General features: G+C 53.4%; 1 protein-coding gene across 1 annotated transcript in view; it reads right to left on the bottom strand.

Annotated features, from left to right (window-relative positions):
• VWA5B1 (von Willebrand factor A domain containing 5B1) overlaps nt 1-7,551 on the bottom strand; it is a gene marked incomplete at both ends in the record, with an annotated part of 40,938 nt that extends 33,387 nt beyond the window's left edge. The window contains 5 exons of the mRNA XM_080691335.1: nt 66-197; nt 1,135-1,280; nt 3,626-3,896; nt 5,333-5,485; nt 7,413-7,551. Coding sequence (XP_080547461.1) covers nt 66-197; nt 1,135-1,280; nt 3,626-3,896; nt 5,333-5,485; nt 7,413-7,551 — 841 coding nt within the window. The remainder of the gene's footprint in view (nt 1-65; nt 198-1,134; nt 1,281-3,625; nt 3,897-5,332; nt 5,486-7,412) is intronic.
• Between the last annotated feature and the right edge of the window lie 7,476 nt (nt 7,552-15,027).

Genomic DNA, 15,027 nt, shown 5'->3' with positions numbered 1-15,027 from the left:
ATGGGGCCAGCGCTGCTCCCTCCCTCCCTCCCTCGGGCAGCCGAGGCCTGCCGCGGGCCCTGTACCGCTGGGGTGGACCAGGATCTCCACAGGCCGGTCGAAGGTGTGCTTGTTGGCCAACGTGATGATGATGCTCTTGGCAGAGCGGGCAGAAGGGGCGGCGTCAGCGCGGATCTCGTGCGTGGGACTCTCCACCCCTGAGCGGCACAGAAAGGCAGAGAAGGTGGGCGTGGGCTTGGGAGCCATGGGAGAGAGAGGCACTCGGCAGGGACAGAGATGACTGGCATGGCAGCCCCATCAGGGGCCCTGGATCTGCTGTGCTGCCCGGGTGGGCCTCCTCAGTTTCCCCATCTATAAAAATGAGCTTAGATCAGCGGTGTCTAATGGTGTTCTCTACCCTGACCACAGGGTCCAGTAGGAGCCAGAGGAGCTGCTTCCTCTGGGTACAGAGCCTTGCACGCTGCCCACCAGCCAGAAAGAGCGCAATTAGTGCTTAATGCACACACTTGTTTTGCCGGGTCCTCCTTTAACTCATCCTTTGTATATATTTTTTAAATTTTGAAACAGGGTCTTGCTAGATTGGTGAGAGTCTTGCTACTTTGCTGAGGCTGTTCTTGAATCTGCAATTTTCCTGTCTCAGCCTCCCAAATGGTGGGATTAAAGGCGTGAACAGAAACACCTGGCTTCCTAGCATCTCCTAAAACCCCAAGAGCTTCGGGGAGGACAGCCATCCGAGCAGCTCTAGCTACACATAAAAAATGCCCAGGGAGATTTTAAATCAACATCCCATACCCAGTACACACCCTGGCATCTCTGGGGCGGGTGGATAGGCCACAGCACGTTTGAAAGCGCCCTAGGTGGGTGGATGGCTGTGGTCTCCAGGAGGGGACCAAGAACCTCTATGCCTGCTGGACCTTCCCTGGGGGAGGCCATGGCACGGGGGTGGAGGACCTTGGATGCCACTGGGGGAGGGGCTGCTGTCGGGGCGGTGGGAGACAGTCTGTACAGCTCAGGCCTCCTGTCTGGGCCAGCTAGCTCTGCCTCCTCATACTCTCCCTGGTGGCTTTGGACCCGGAGGCCCCTCCATCCTGGGGCTTCTTTGAACCCCACCCTGTCTGGGCAGCCCCCTCTCACCTGCGAGCAGGCAGGGCCCGCGGATCTCCAGCTGGAAGCTGAAGTCGTACTCCATGGGGTTGGACACCTCCGTGTCCAGGAGTGTCGCCAGGGACAGCCTGTTCCAGGAGTCCAGGGCTCGGGGGCCGAAGCAGTGCCGGTCTTTGCTGGGAAGGGAGGAGGAGGAGGAGGAGGAGGAGGGGGAGGGGGAGGGGGGGAGGGGGAGGAGGGGGTGCATTGGGCAAAGGGTAGAGATAACACCAGGAACGAGCGGTGAGCCCCAGGCAGCCCAGCCTGCTGAGGAGAACGAGGGGCTTCCTCCCACCTCGGATCCTGTTCTGCCCAGTCTGACCCTGGGAATGGCCCGGAGGCTGAGAGCAGCCACAGCTATGACCAAAGAGCAGCCAGGCCTGGCCCCCTTTGCCATCCTCCCCAGCCCCGCTCCCACTCTCTCTGCCTCCTCTCTACAAGCACAGCCTCTACGTCTTTGATAAATGTCCTTAAACATGCACACTTTTTTTTTTTCTGGACTGAGGATGAAACCCGGGGGCATTCTACCTCTGAGCTGTACCCCAAGGCCTATTTTTTAGTCTTTATTTTTGAAACAGGGTCTCACTAAGTTGCAGAGGGCTTCACTGAGTAGCTGAGGCTGTCTATAAACCGCGATCCTCCGGTCTCAGCCTCCCAAATGCTGGGATTGCATGCGTGCACCACCACACCCGGCTAAACGTGCACACATTCTTTTACCATCCACGGTGGCACTGGGTGCGATCGTGTTAGAAACAAACAAGGTCCCTTCCTATTATGCGTCTCATTTACTCCCCGGACTGTGCTTATCAATGCCGAGCCTTTAAGCTCTGCCCGGGTGGCTGTCAACTAAAGTCTTTGCTGCTGGCCCCCGGTGTCATGGGAGGTGCCCGTTACACAGCCTCACTGGCTCTGTGGCCACCTCCCTGCCCGCTGATGGCACCGCCATGGAGCCCCTTGTCTGTATTCCTGTGGCCTGAGAGAATTCTTCTGGGGTCGCTGGGCCAAGGCACACTCCAAGTATTGCCAGATGGCTGTTCCAGGCCCGCTGTCCCAGTGCCACTTCCACAGGCTGGCACACCCAGGGAGGGGGCTAACATTCGGTATTCAATAGCTTTTTAATTTTTTCTTGTGAACATCTTTGAGGTTGATGGGGGATTCGCCTCGGGCTTTCCCAAGAGTGTTGCTATCAACTCCGTCTGCTGGAATGGCCGGGAATGAGCGTATCAGGGCGGGTTCAGTGACATCCCAGCCTGCTCAGCTTCTCTGTCCCTGAACTCGCGAGTGTCCCCTGTGCCTCTCACACGCACAAGGCCTGTGGCCAGTGGCAGTGCTTATAGGCATGACAAGGGCCACCTGAGACGGGCTTGCGCCACCAGTTTCTCTGTGTGCCAAGTGCCCTCGTCCTGGCCATCGGGCCCTTCATGACCCACCGCCCTCTGACCTCCTCCCTCTGCCTCCGCTGGCCCAGCCTCTGCGGCTGCTCAGATGCACAGACTTGAGCTCACCCGCCTCTACCTTTGCACTCACTTCCTTCTCTTTCCCGAAGGTTCTCCCCCAGAACGTTTCCGTGGCTTGCCCCTTCATTCAGGTTAGGCTGTGGATGTCGCCTGATTCCTGTCTCTTCTCATGAAAACAGCACCCACCCTTGGTCCCCTCGAGCACTTTGCATAGACAGTGAGCTCAGCTCTGGGTACCTCAGGCCATGGCCCTCCTTTTTTTCCCTTCTACTCCCCAAGAGAATAGAGAGGAACTACCCCGGAACTGCTCCCCTCCTGCCCTGCTCGAAACCCTTTTAGGCCCCTAGTTGCTTTGGGGAGAAATCCAGTCTGCCCAGGCCAAAGGCATCCCAGACCCCACAGCCTCATCCAATGCCTCCTGAACTCCGGCTCCTGTCTGGACCTCGTCCTTGCTACCTCAGGGCCTTTGCTCTTCCCATTCTCCCCTACAGAAATGCATCTCTCTCCCTACATCCCCCCATCAGCCAGCTCTCAGCAAAGCCTGGTCCATCCTTGACCACCAAGGCCAGGTCCCTAGTTTATTCCTTTAGTACTTAAGGAACTCCTTCCTCATCTCATTGGTCATGTAAGTAATTATACATTGAACAATATAAACAATTAGCTACCTATCAAATGCATAATGGATAGCGATCTCTTTTTCCAAGTTCTTAAATGGCAGAAACCCTGTAGATTTTGCTCTCTCTCCATCCCTTGCGACCAGCCCAGCACCAAGCCAGCAGTAGGTGCTCAGAAAATACTTCTTCAGTGAATTCAGAAAGAAACAATGCGATTTCTGATCCTGGGCTGTTCAAAGCTCAGCACTTCTGCCAGTACCAAAAGGGGTGTTTCAGGGAGGCTGTCACGTGCTCTGCAAGTGAGCAGCAAATCCCTCGGAACGGGGCAACTCTTGGGCAGAGCCTCGCCTTCTACTGTGTCCCTGCCCCGCACCTGCTGCCTGCTAACGTCCCTGGACAAGGCCTCCTTACCCCTGGGCCTGCTGGCTGGAAGGGCCTGGGCTTTTGGTGCAGAACTGAGGCACGATCGGGGCGCAGATGGCGGGCAGAAGGACCCTCACGGCTCCGCTGGGCAGTGTCGGGAGCTCCGAGGAGGTGCTGATGAAGACGGTGACGTTCTCCATGGGGGCGATGATCCCCAGGTTGACCACAAACAGGACGCGCTCCAGGTCCTCATCCAAGGTCACCTTTCCCGGTGTGCAGGGATGAGGGGTGATGGAAACCCCCTCTTGCAGAATGGTCCCTAAGTGCCAGGCTGGTGTCAGGGGCCATGCACTGATGGTCTCCGACCCCCTCTAAGCTGGCTGCGTGGTAGGTTTGAGCAGCTCCTTTTCGCTGATGGGAAAATCAAGGCTCAGCATGGAAATTGGACTGTTACTCAGCCAATGACTAAACCAACACGGGTCTGACTCAGCCCTGAGTACTTTCCACTGTATCTTGCTGGGGAGTGGGAGACTTGGACAACCCCCCCACCAGAAGGTCACGCCATCATCCTACAAACCCTACCGCCCCATCCAGAACCAGATCGAAGTCCCCAGTCCCTATGTCTGGGACCCATGCTTTTGCCCACACTCATTCCTAAAGGCTCATTCTCCCCTCCCTCTTAGATACTCTTCCCGTCTACCATTCCCCCATGAAAGCCTCCCCATCCCACTCCAGACCCCTCTTCCCTCCTCTACCATCATCAAGACCTTCCTTGGCAGAGCCTCTTTGGACCTCCCTTCGTGGCTACACCTGTGCATGTCCTCTATTTTTCTAGGTCACCAGACGTCACAGCGCCAGAGACGCTCTGCACCTGACACGTGGCACGTGCTCGTTAAAAGATTTGTTTTTGTGGTACTGGGGATTGATCCCAGGGGCATTTTACCTTTGAGACACCCCTCCCCAGCCCTATTTTATATTTTTATTTTGAAACAGGATTTCACTAAGTTGCTGAGGCTGGCCTTGAACCTGTGATCTTCCTGTCTCAGCCTCCCAAGTACTGAGGTTACAGGTGTCTGCTGCCACATCCAGCTTCATTAAAACATTCTTGCTCATCCTCTTAATGCCAAAGCAAATAAACTTCACCTCAATCACAGAACCAACGCTCAGGATCTCGTATGTCATATGAACCTCGGTTTAGGTTCAAGCCCTGGCTCTGCCACTTCTACACCGTGTGACTTTGAAGCAGTTACTGCCCTTCTCTGAGCCTGGGTCTTCATAGCAGGAGTCGGTAGGCATGCTTTGAGTACTACTGAGGGGTAAGTACTCTGCATGCATTGTCCTGGTTGAGCATGGGTGAGTTTGGTCACTTATTCCAGTTTACAAATGGGGTGAATGTTTTATCTAAGCTCACATCAACTTGTGAGCAGGAAGACAGGAGACCAGGCCTGGCAGGACTCATTCCACAGCCTGTGAACTCGAATGATTGTTCTGTTCTCTAGAGACGTCTTCAAAACCCTTTGGTCGCCTGCCCTCCGCTCAGTCTTACCACACTTTGGGGGAGAGAACAGGAACAATTATCTTCTTGATTGGCAGTGATGCCAAGATTCAGAGAAGTTAATTCTTGGCCCACGGTCACTCGGATTCCCGTCTCAGGATCCTGGCCTCAGCTCAGTGTCCTCTCCACCCTATTCTCTTGCTGCCCTGACCCCCGGCAGCCAGGCCCAGTCCCTGCTGCGGTCCTCCGGGTCTCCTCACCTGTGACGGTCGCAGGTCTGACGCAGGAGGCGTCCAAGTGGCCACTGTCGAGCTTGGCTTTGTCCTTGATCTGTACCGTCACTACACGGTCAGCAGTGACTGCCTCAAAGCCGATCACCGTGGTGCACTCGTCCAGTGGGTACACGAAGAGGCCTGCAGAGAGGGACCCGGCATACTGGGTGCCCGCCCCAGCCTGCACCCACTGCCGGGAAGGCAGCCTCTGGGTCAGAGTGTCCTAAGGTGCTGTGGGCAGGACCGACCACTGTGCCCGGCTCTGGCCTGCTGTCACTCTGCGGTGTGTGAGCCTGCTGTGGCCAGAAGTTCTGGTTTTCAGTGGTTTTATTTCATTTAATTAATTAATTAATTAATTAATTTTTTATTGGTACTGGGGTTCCTGGAAACCCTTCTACCTCCGGGCTACACTCCCAGACCTATTTTATATTTTTTATTTGGAAACAGGGTCTCTTAAGCCAGAAAGGCTGGCTTCGAACCTGCACGATCCTGCTGTCTCCGCCTCTCAAGAACGGGGATTACAAGCGTGCGCCACCATGCCCGGCTAAGTTCTGGTTGTCAAAGAAAGAACTAAAAGCTGTGGGTGGTGAATTGGGTCCACGGCCAGCAGTTTACCACCCCGGCACGGAGGGCTGGGGCTGCGGAGGAAGTAGATAAGTCAGGAGTCCAGGCCCTGCCTCCTTCCCAGCCAAATGACCTCACATAAGACATGTAGCCTCTCTGAGCCTTGTAGGCCCATCTGTAAGACGGGGATAAAAAAGCTAAATCTAGGGGTGATGGTGATAATCTAAAAAGTAGCTGCCATGTATCAAGCTCTGCACCCATGGTTTTACATCTTAGGCTTCTCAAACTTTAGAAGCACCTGTATGACCCAGGGGGCTGGATAAAATGCAGGTTCGGATTCAGGGCACCTGGGGCAGGGCTTGAGACTTGGCATTTCTTGAAGCACAAAGGTCTCATTTCATCTACCCTCTGACACAGGAATGACACGGTGCGGGGTCCCCGGTGTGCCCTCCGCAAGCCATGACCTCCCGCCCCTCTGAGCCTCAGTCTCCTCGCCTATAAAATGGGGGCACTCGATCCTGCTGTGTGTGGAAAGCCGGAGGGCTGCCTCAAAGGTGCTCAGGAATTGAGTCTCTCAGGCGGGATCTGTTTTAAGCCCCCTTCTCTAGATTTCCAGGAACAGAGGAGTGAGGGGCCTTGCTCTGCCTACATTTCTGTAGGGAAGAAAATTTCCCTGCAGGTGCCTTTCATATAGTGTCAGTCAGTCCCCGGGGTGGCACTGAAATGGTTCCGGAGCCTCAGGTGGGCCTGGAGGTGGTTGTGGCTAGGAGACGCCATCACTGTGGGTAAGAAGGGAATCCTGGCCTCCACTCACCTCTGAGGGGCCAGCCCGTCCAGACCCTCACTGGGCCGCGTGGTGATTCACGGCTTAGGCTACTTCTCAGTCCACTCTGTCCTTCCTCCTGCATTACCTCCTCCCCCAGCCCCGACATCTGGACTGGCAGAGAGGAGTGCCCTGACTTGGACGGGACCGTGGCTGTCTCCAGGTCATAGGGACCAGACCATGCCCAGGACCAGGGCTGCTGGCTTCTTGACCTCTGTCCTACAGGGAGGTCCCAGGAGCAGGCTCAGCACTGCCAGGTGCCTCCCACGACTGCCTGGGGCCCAGGACCTGAGACTGGGCCCAAACCTTGTGGACTCAAAGCCAGGCCCTTCTTGCTATTATTAGCTTTGAGATCTGCAGAATAGACCTGGATTTGACTGAATTCCCATTTTATGGGCATGGTGGCACATGCTTATGGTCCCAATACTTGGAAGACTGAGAAAGGAGGACCGCAGGTTCAAGGTTAGCCTCAGCAAAGGGCTGGGAGTGTATCTCAGAGGTAGAATGCCCTTGGGTTCCATCTCTAGTACAAAACAACAACAGGAGAGAGAGAGAGAGAGAGAGAGAGAGAGAGAGAGAGAGAGAGAGAGAGAGAGAGAGAGACTTGCCCAGTGTAAATCATTTAGTGAATGTCAGGATAGGACCTCAGAGGCGTAGGGATACCCCGCCAGGGGTTCTTACCCTGGAAGGGCTGGGCTTCCAGGTTGCCATAGGTGAGGGAGGCGGTCAGGCCCAGGGCATAGCCACTGACGAAGGAGGTGACATCCGACGCAGTGAGGGGCAGGGCGGCCCCCGTGACGCAGTTCAGCAGGCCAGGCATCCCACCGGCTACTCCGCCTTCAGGGCCTGCAGGAGATGGAGGGAGAGAGGCCCCATCCCTCTCCAACCCAATTCTGCCACTTCAGACCCCCAGGCAACCAGGAAACTACCAATCACCACCCCCATCCCTGAGAAGTGGCCATCGTCTCTCTTTCCATTTCACAGATAGAACTGAGGCAGGTTGGGAGTCAGAGTCAGAATTAGCATCCCATTCAGCCTGGGATTGTCCCCCATGGTCCCTGCTGGGATGGGAGACCAGCACCCCTCACTTTGTGGGTTTTGTGATCCCTGAGCCTCAGATTTCCTCTGCGCGGTGAGGGTCCCAGATTAGGTCACCACGCCCCTCTGACTGCAGAGGTGCGCAGGCCAACACCCAGGGAGCCCTTCCCGCCACCCGAAGCTCTCCTCCACTCACCCCTCGATCCATCCCCAGCCCGTTCAGACTCTCTCTGAAATTAAGGCCAACTTCCTGATAGTGTTTTCAGCATCCTGCATTTCCTGGTACTGGGAGTAGAGGCTGAAGGGCTGCTCCCTCTAGCCTGAAAGGTGCCAGGGCACCTGAGATTGACCCGTTTCTGATGAACACAGCCTAGTCCAATCTACATATGGGTATCACCAGCATCTTGTCCCAAGGTACCTTCCATTCATCATTCATTCTCTGTCTCTCTCTCTCTCTGTTTCTTTCTTTCTTTCTTTCTTTCTTTCTTTCTTTCTTTCTTTCTTTCTTCCTTTCTCCTCCTCCTCCTCCTCCTCCTCCTCCTCCTCCTCCTCCTCCTCCTCCTCCTCCTCCTCTTCTTCTTCTTCTTCTTCTTCTTCTTCTTCTTCTTCCTCTCTCTCTCTCTCTCTCTCTCTCTCTCTCTCTCTCTCTCTCTCTCTGTACTGGGGGATTGAATCCAGAGGCATTCTAATTCTGAGCTACATACCCAGTTTTTTTTTTTAATTTTGAAACAGGTTCTCACTAAGTTGCTGAGGCTGGCCCTTGAAACCAAGAGCCTCCTGTCTCAGCCTCCCAAATACTGGGATTACAGGCATGCGTCACCATGCCTGGCACCCTTCTAAGCCCCCCCCCTTTTTTTTTTGGTGGTACTGGGGGTGGAACCCAGAGGCTTTCTACCTCCGGGCTATACTCCCAGACCTTTTTGGTTTTTTAAAAAATTTTATTTGGAAACAGGGTCTCACTAAGTTGCTGAGAGCCTCACTAAGTAGCTGAGGCTGGCTTCGAACCCGTGCGATCCTCCTGTCTCAGCCTCCCAAGCGCGGGGATTACAAGCGTGCACCACCAAGCCCGGCTCTTCTAAGCCTTTTTAAAAGTTATTTTTAAATGTATTTTATTTTATTGGCACTGGAGATTGAACCCAGGGGCATTCTACCTCTGAGCTATACCCTTAACCCAATTTTTATTTCCATTTTAAATCAGTCTCACTAGGTTGATAGCGTCTCACTACTTGCTGAGGCTGTTCTTGGGCCAGCGATCCTCAGGTCTCAGCCTCCCAAGTAGTGAGATTACGTGATGGCTGTGCCATCATGCCCAGATTCCCCTTTTTTATTTTGGGGCAGGATCTTGTTAAGTTATACCACACTGGCCTCAAGCTTGCAATTCCTCTGCCTCCACCTTCCAAGTACTGGGATTTCAGTGCCTTCGTTTCTTTTCTAAAAGCTTCCCCGGCCCCTGAGCCTTCCAAAGACAAGATATTTGAGACAGAAAGATTTCCTCTATCTTCCTAAAATCGGGCTTAGCATAAGCCTATTTTCCTTGCCAACCCGACTCTCGTGTATTTGTGGAGCCCCAGGGGTAAAGCCTTTCCTCTTGCCCGGGCATGGAAATGCTCATGTTTCCCTGGAGAAGCCCTTGCATTCCTGGATGTCTTTGCTAACACCAGCACCTGGTCCCAAGTCACCACTCTTTCTGCCTGGACCTCAGCAGCTATCAGCCTTTTGAACCTGCTCCTCCGGGTGGAACTCATTCTCCACCAATGACCAGAGGCGCATCCCAGCACACAGAGTGGGCAGGGCTTCCCCACCTCCCTCTAGCACACACCCACGGCTTCCCACTGCTCTTCAAGCAGACTAAACTTTTTTTCTTTTTTGTGGTACTGGGGATGAACCCAGGGGTGTTCTCTCTCTGAGCTACACCCTCATCCCTTTTTTTTTTTTATGAAGCAAGATCTCCCTAAATTACTGAGGGTCTTGCTAAATTACTAAGGCTGGCCTTGAACCTGCAATCCTTCTGTCTCAGCCTCCCAGTACTGTAGCCACCCTGGTCTGCCTCCTCAGTCACCACCTTTGCGCTTCCCAGTTATGATGGGTGGGTCTCGGTGGCTTCCAGTTCCCGAGTGTGTCAGGCTCCCTCCCACTTTGTGCTTGCCACTGGACCGGAAGGATCGCTTTTCTCTAGTAACCTCTTCCTCATCTCCCTATGTCAAGGAGGCCAGACCACCTGTGCCAGCACCCAGGCAGCTCCTCTTCCCAGGAACCCCCTCTCCCTAGGAGCCCCCTCTTTCCAGGCACCCCTCTTCCCAGGGATGCCCTCTTTCCAGGCACCCCCTTTCCCCAGGCACCCCTTCTCCCCAGGTACCCCCTCTGCCTGCACCCCCTGTCCCCAGGAACCCCCTCACCCCCCGAGGCACTGTTCTTTTCGTGGCGTAGAGTTCTATCAATTGCCCGTGCTGCTTCTAGTCCTGTGAGGCTATTTCATCATTGTCCGTGGCTGCCTTTTATCACTGTCTAGTGCACGCTGGATGGATGCGGACAGAATGCATGGCTTTCATCCTCCCCACGTGGAGGCCTCAGGATGCTCTTGGGACCGCATCTCTGTTCTCTCTGGGGCTCCCGAGGTCCCCTCCATGATCTCACTCTTTTGAGGGCGGGAGGGTGAAGCAAAGCCTCATGAAGGGACTTGGGACTCAGGTCCAAGGTCAGCTTCTCTTCGCAGGAGGCAGGCCACGTTCACAGGGGCTGGCAGCCTGCAGCCATCTATTTGCAAGGCTGTTTAATGAGTGCTGGTTACTTCTCAAACAAAAATGTTCTTTCCCTCTCCTTCCTCTTCAGCTCCTGCTAAGATCTGCAGGTGCATTCCCGCTTTTACCAGGCCAGTGGCATCTTTTTTTTTTTTTTTTTTTTTGAGTGTGTGTGTTACTGGGAATTGAATCAGGGGCATTCTACTTTCAAGATATACCCCCAACCCTATTTTATCTTCTTCTTTTGAAACAGGGTTTCACTAAATTGTGGAGGGCCTCACTAAGTTGCCGAGGCTGGTCTTAAAACTGCAATCATCCTGTCTCGGCCTCTCAAGTACTGGAGTTACAGGTGTTTGCCATAGGCCCAGCTCAACAGTCCCCCCCCCTTTTTTTTTTTGGTGGTGGTACTGAGGGTGGAACCCAGAGCCTTTTTCTACCTCTGGGCTATACTCCCTGACTTATTTTATACTTTATTTGGAAACAGGGTCTCACTAAGTTGCTGAGAGCCTCACGAAGTAGCTGAGGCTGGCTTCGAACCTGTGCGATCCTCCTGTCTCAGCCTCCCAAGTGCTGGGATTACAGGCGTTTGCCACAGGCCCAGCTCTACAGTGCCTTTTAAATTATGCCTTTTTAATTCTCCCTTGGGGCTCCAGTCCAGACAGCTCTGAGCAGGGCTTATCTCCTGACAGGCTGACTGATAACTGGAAGCAGATAAAGAGCCAGGAGGAAGATGCTGGATCCCTGTCCTGGTGGCCAGAGCAAACCCTGGCTCCTGGGGGGGGGGGCAGAGCAAGATGGTGGGGGGCATTTCCTGGCCCCTGCACATCCCCTGCCACTGTCCTTCATCCTCTGTCTTACCCTGGTTCACTTCTGTCTTGAACGCTGATTGGGGAATGGAGCTCCAGGTCCAGTCCTCAGATGGGCAGTGCACTTGGACTTAAGCTCCCGTCCATCATGGGGTGGAGCCGAGAGCATCCTGTCCAACCCGGTCCTCCTACACTGCCCTCAGCTAGAGAGTGGGGCCTGGGTGCAAGACATCGGCCAGCAGCGGCTAGACTCCCACAGTGACCCTTTAAGAAAGTCAGAACGAGTCCACTTTAAATCCTGAGGGGAAGCCGGGCGTGGTGGCGCACACTTGTAATCCCCGCGCTTGGGAGGCTGAGACAGGAGAATCGCGCGGGTTCGAAGCCAGCCTCGGCTACTTTGTGAGGCTCTCAGCAACTTAGTGAGACCCTGTTTCCAAATAAAATATAAAATAGGTCTGGGAGTGTAGCCCAGAGGTAGAAAGCTTCTGGGTTCCACCCCTAGTACCACCAAAAAAAAAAAAAAAAAAAAAAAAATCCTGAGGGGCCTATTTCATGCATCTTTGTTATCAGTTTATCCAGCATTCATAAGCGCCTACTGTATGCCCCAACCTCAGAGAATTTGTAATCTAGCAGCAGAGGGGACTTGGGAGTGAGGAGAGATGTAGTAACAACAGCTGGAATTTGCTAAGCAAAGAAAACATGCCCAGCACATAGATTATCTCATCTAATTCCCCACAATACCGTCTGAGGTGTTATTCTCCTGCAGACAAGGTCCTTGGGGCCTCGAGAGATGGGTCCAGTTCTGGGATGTGAGTTTGGGGTGTCTGATGGAAACGCAGGTGCAATGGGTGCCTATGTAGGGCTTTGTCCTGGAGGAGCCAGGTCAGGGTGCGAGACCATGGCCTGGCCTTGGGGTTGGGTCTGGTGTTAGAGGGAGGTTTAGAGCATCAGGAGCAACATCCTCGTGTGTTCCCCTCCCATCTCCTTCTGTGGTCTGTCATACAACCTCTCTGCCCAGTTTTTTGACTTTTAAGGGATCAAACTTGGAAAGGTCGATAGAGGTGAGAAGAAACAGAAAGGGGATGAGATGGGGCTGAGAGAAAGGGGACTTAAAGAACGAGGGCCCTAAGCCAGGCGTGGTGGCGCACACTTGAAATCCCAGCATTTGGGAGGCTGAGACAGGAGGATCGCGGTTCGCGGCCAGCCTCAGCTACTTAATGAGGACCTCAGCAACTCAGTGAGACCCTGTTTCAAAGTAAAGAATCAAAAATAGGGTTGGGGGTGTAGGATGGAGGTAGAATGCCCCTGGGTTCCATCCCCCAGTACTGCAAAAAAAAATATTAAAAATTTAAAAATTAAAAAAATAAAAGAATGAGGGCCCTAACCTAGGTGTGGTGGTATGTGCCTGTAATCCTAGTAGTTGGGAGGCTAAGAAAGAAGACTGCAGGTTCGAGGGCAGCATGTGGTAACTTAGTGAAACCCTATTTCAAGATAATAAATAAAATAAGGCTGTCAGGCATAGTGGTGCACACTTGTAATCCCTGCACTCGGGAGGCTGAAACAGGAGGATCACATAGGTTCGAAGCCAGCCTCAGCTACTTAGGCTCTCAGCAACTTAGTGAGACTCTGTTTCCAAATAAAAAAATATAAAATAGGTCTGGGAGTATAGCCTGGAGGTAGAAAACCTCTGGGTTCCACCCCCAGTACCACCAAAAACCAAATAAATAAATAAAATAAAATCAAGAGCCAGGCGTGATGGCATAGGTTTGTAATCCTAGTACTTGAGAGGCGGAGACAAGAGGACTGTGGTTCATAGACAGCCTCAGCTACTACTTATTGAGACCCTGTTTCAAAATAAAGAATTAAAAAAAAAAAGGTCTGAGAGTATAGCCTGGAGGTAGAAAGCCTCTGGGTTCCACCTTCAGTACCACCAAATATAAAATAAAATAAGGCTGAAGGTATAGTTGAGAGGTAAAATGCGCCTGGGTTCAATGAGGCATACAAAAATAAAAATAAGAATGGGGACCCTAGAATAGCCCCAGGGGGACCGGAGAGAGCGGGAAGCAGGAGTTTTACGAAGAGACGTCCTAGTTGTAAATTCGGTCCCATTTCATATTTTCCAGCAGCACACAGAAGGGCTGGGATGGTCTGGGACACTGGACCGCGTTTTCTTGATGAAGTGTTGGGCTGAGTCTGGACCCTGGAGTTCTCCCGGGCTGCAGGAGCCTCCTGGTGTGCTTGTGAAATATCCAGACTGCTCCCCATATCCCAGGAATGAGGGCCTTAAGCCAGGTGTGGTGGCATGTGCCCCCAGTACTTGGTGGGGGGGCTGAGAAAGAGGACTGCAGGTTCCAGGGCAGCATGCGATAACTTAGTGAGACCCTGTTTCAAGATAAAAAATAAAATGAAATAAAATAGAATCACTGTCCTTCTGGCCTTTCATTATTTATATTTATGCCTGGCTCCATCAATATTTATAAAGTGAAATGAATGAATGACTGGATGTCAGCAGCTCCCAAGGACACTCAAGGACACTTGGTGTCTGGATACCATAGGAATACGGTGGGTGAGAGCAGGTGCTCATGGGAGAGACGCACAGTAAACTAAGCTGCAGGTTCAGAATCTGACCGCTCTTGTCGCCTCCACAGCGGCCACTCCATTGTTCCTCTATGGTTTCTTCCCAACAGAGCAGTCAGTGATGCTCTGAAAACAGGATCTGACTCCATGACCCCATGGACCAATCCCCCCAACTCTCTCTGCACATCCCTCAAGGCCCTCCTCGCTGTCCCCCACCTGACATCTCCACTCTAGCGCTTCAGCCTAGATATCCCCACAGCCCACTCCTTCGCCCGTCAGGTCTTCACTCAGATGGCGCGTCCTCAGAGAGGCCTGCCTTTAATGCCCGACTGAAGCTTGCCGTTCCTCCCTTGCCTCCTCCTCCTCTTCTTCCTCCTCCTCTCTTTTCCGGAGTGGACATCAGCAGTACGTCGTATATAAATATTTATCACGTGTGTGGCTGTCATCTGCCTGCCCTCCACAAGGACAGGGACTGGGCCTTGATTTTGTCACTGGTAAATATCAAGGGCCTCAAATTCTGCTTGCCTTCCTAGCTGGTGATGAATAAATATCTGCTGAGTGAACGGATCCGTTTACAGTCACAGTGCGAGGCTGGTGGATCCTGCGGTTCCCATGGTCCAGCTGAGGGCGAGAAGCCCCCTGGCCGCTAGGCCCAGGGACTCCCTGAGGAACCGTGGGGGCTAAAGGCATTCGCCTCTTATTCCAGTATTTATCAGCCAGGGCCCCACATTTACCTTTCCTGCCTACACAAAGCCCTCCCATCTTATTATAGATCATCAATCTATAGGGGGGGGCGGGTACTCTGTGATGCTGGGCCCCTGTGCCATCAAATCTCTCACGGTGTCCTCAGAGAACAGCACCTCTGCGAACGGCATCTCTGCCTGAGGACCAGCTTCCCTGCATCCTCTCTGGGAGGGGAGCTTATCCTGGCCACTCCCGGGAGTGGGGAGGTGGCAGTCTCCTTGCTGTTCAGCAAAGACCACTGCTCTTAAGTCCCCCTCTAAAACCTCATTGGAGGCAGGATGCTCCATGGCTGCCCGCTCCCGACTGCTTGTCATCCCCAAGGTCCTGCTCATACCTTTCCTTTAGCAACCAGTAGGCATCTGGATCTGGCTTCCTGCCTTCCCAACCATCCGG

This window comes from Muscardinus avellanarius (genome assembly GCF_963383645.1).
Source record: "Muscardinus avellanarius genome assembly, chromosome: 3".
NCBI classification, from domain to species: domain Eukaryota; kingdom Metazoa; phylum Chordata; class Mammalia; order Rodentia; family Gliridae; genus Muscardinus; species Muscardinus avellanarius.
This window is presented reverse-complemented; position numbering and strand designations above follow the sequence as displayed.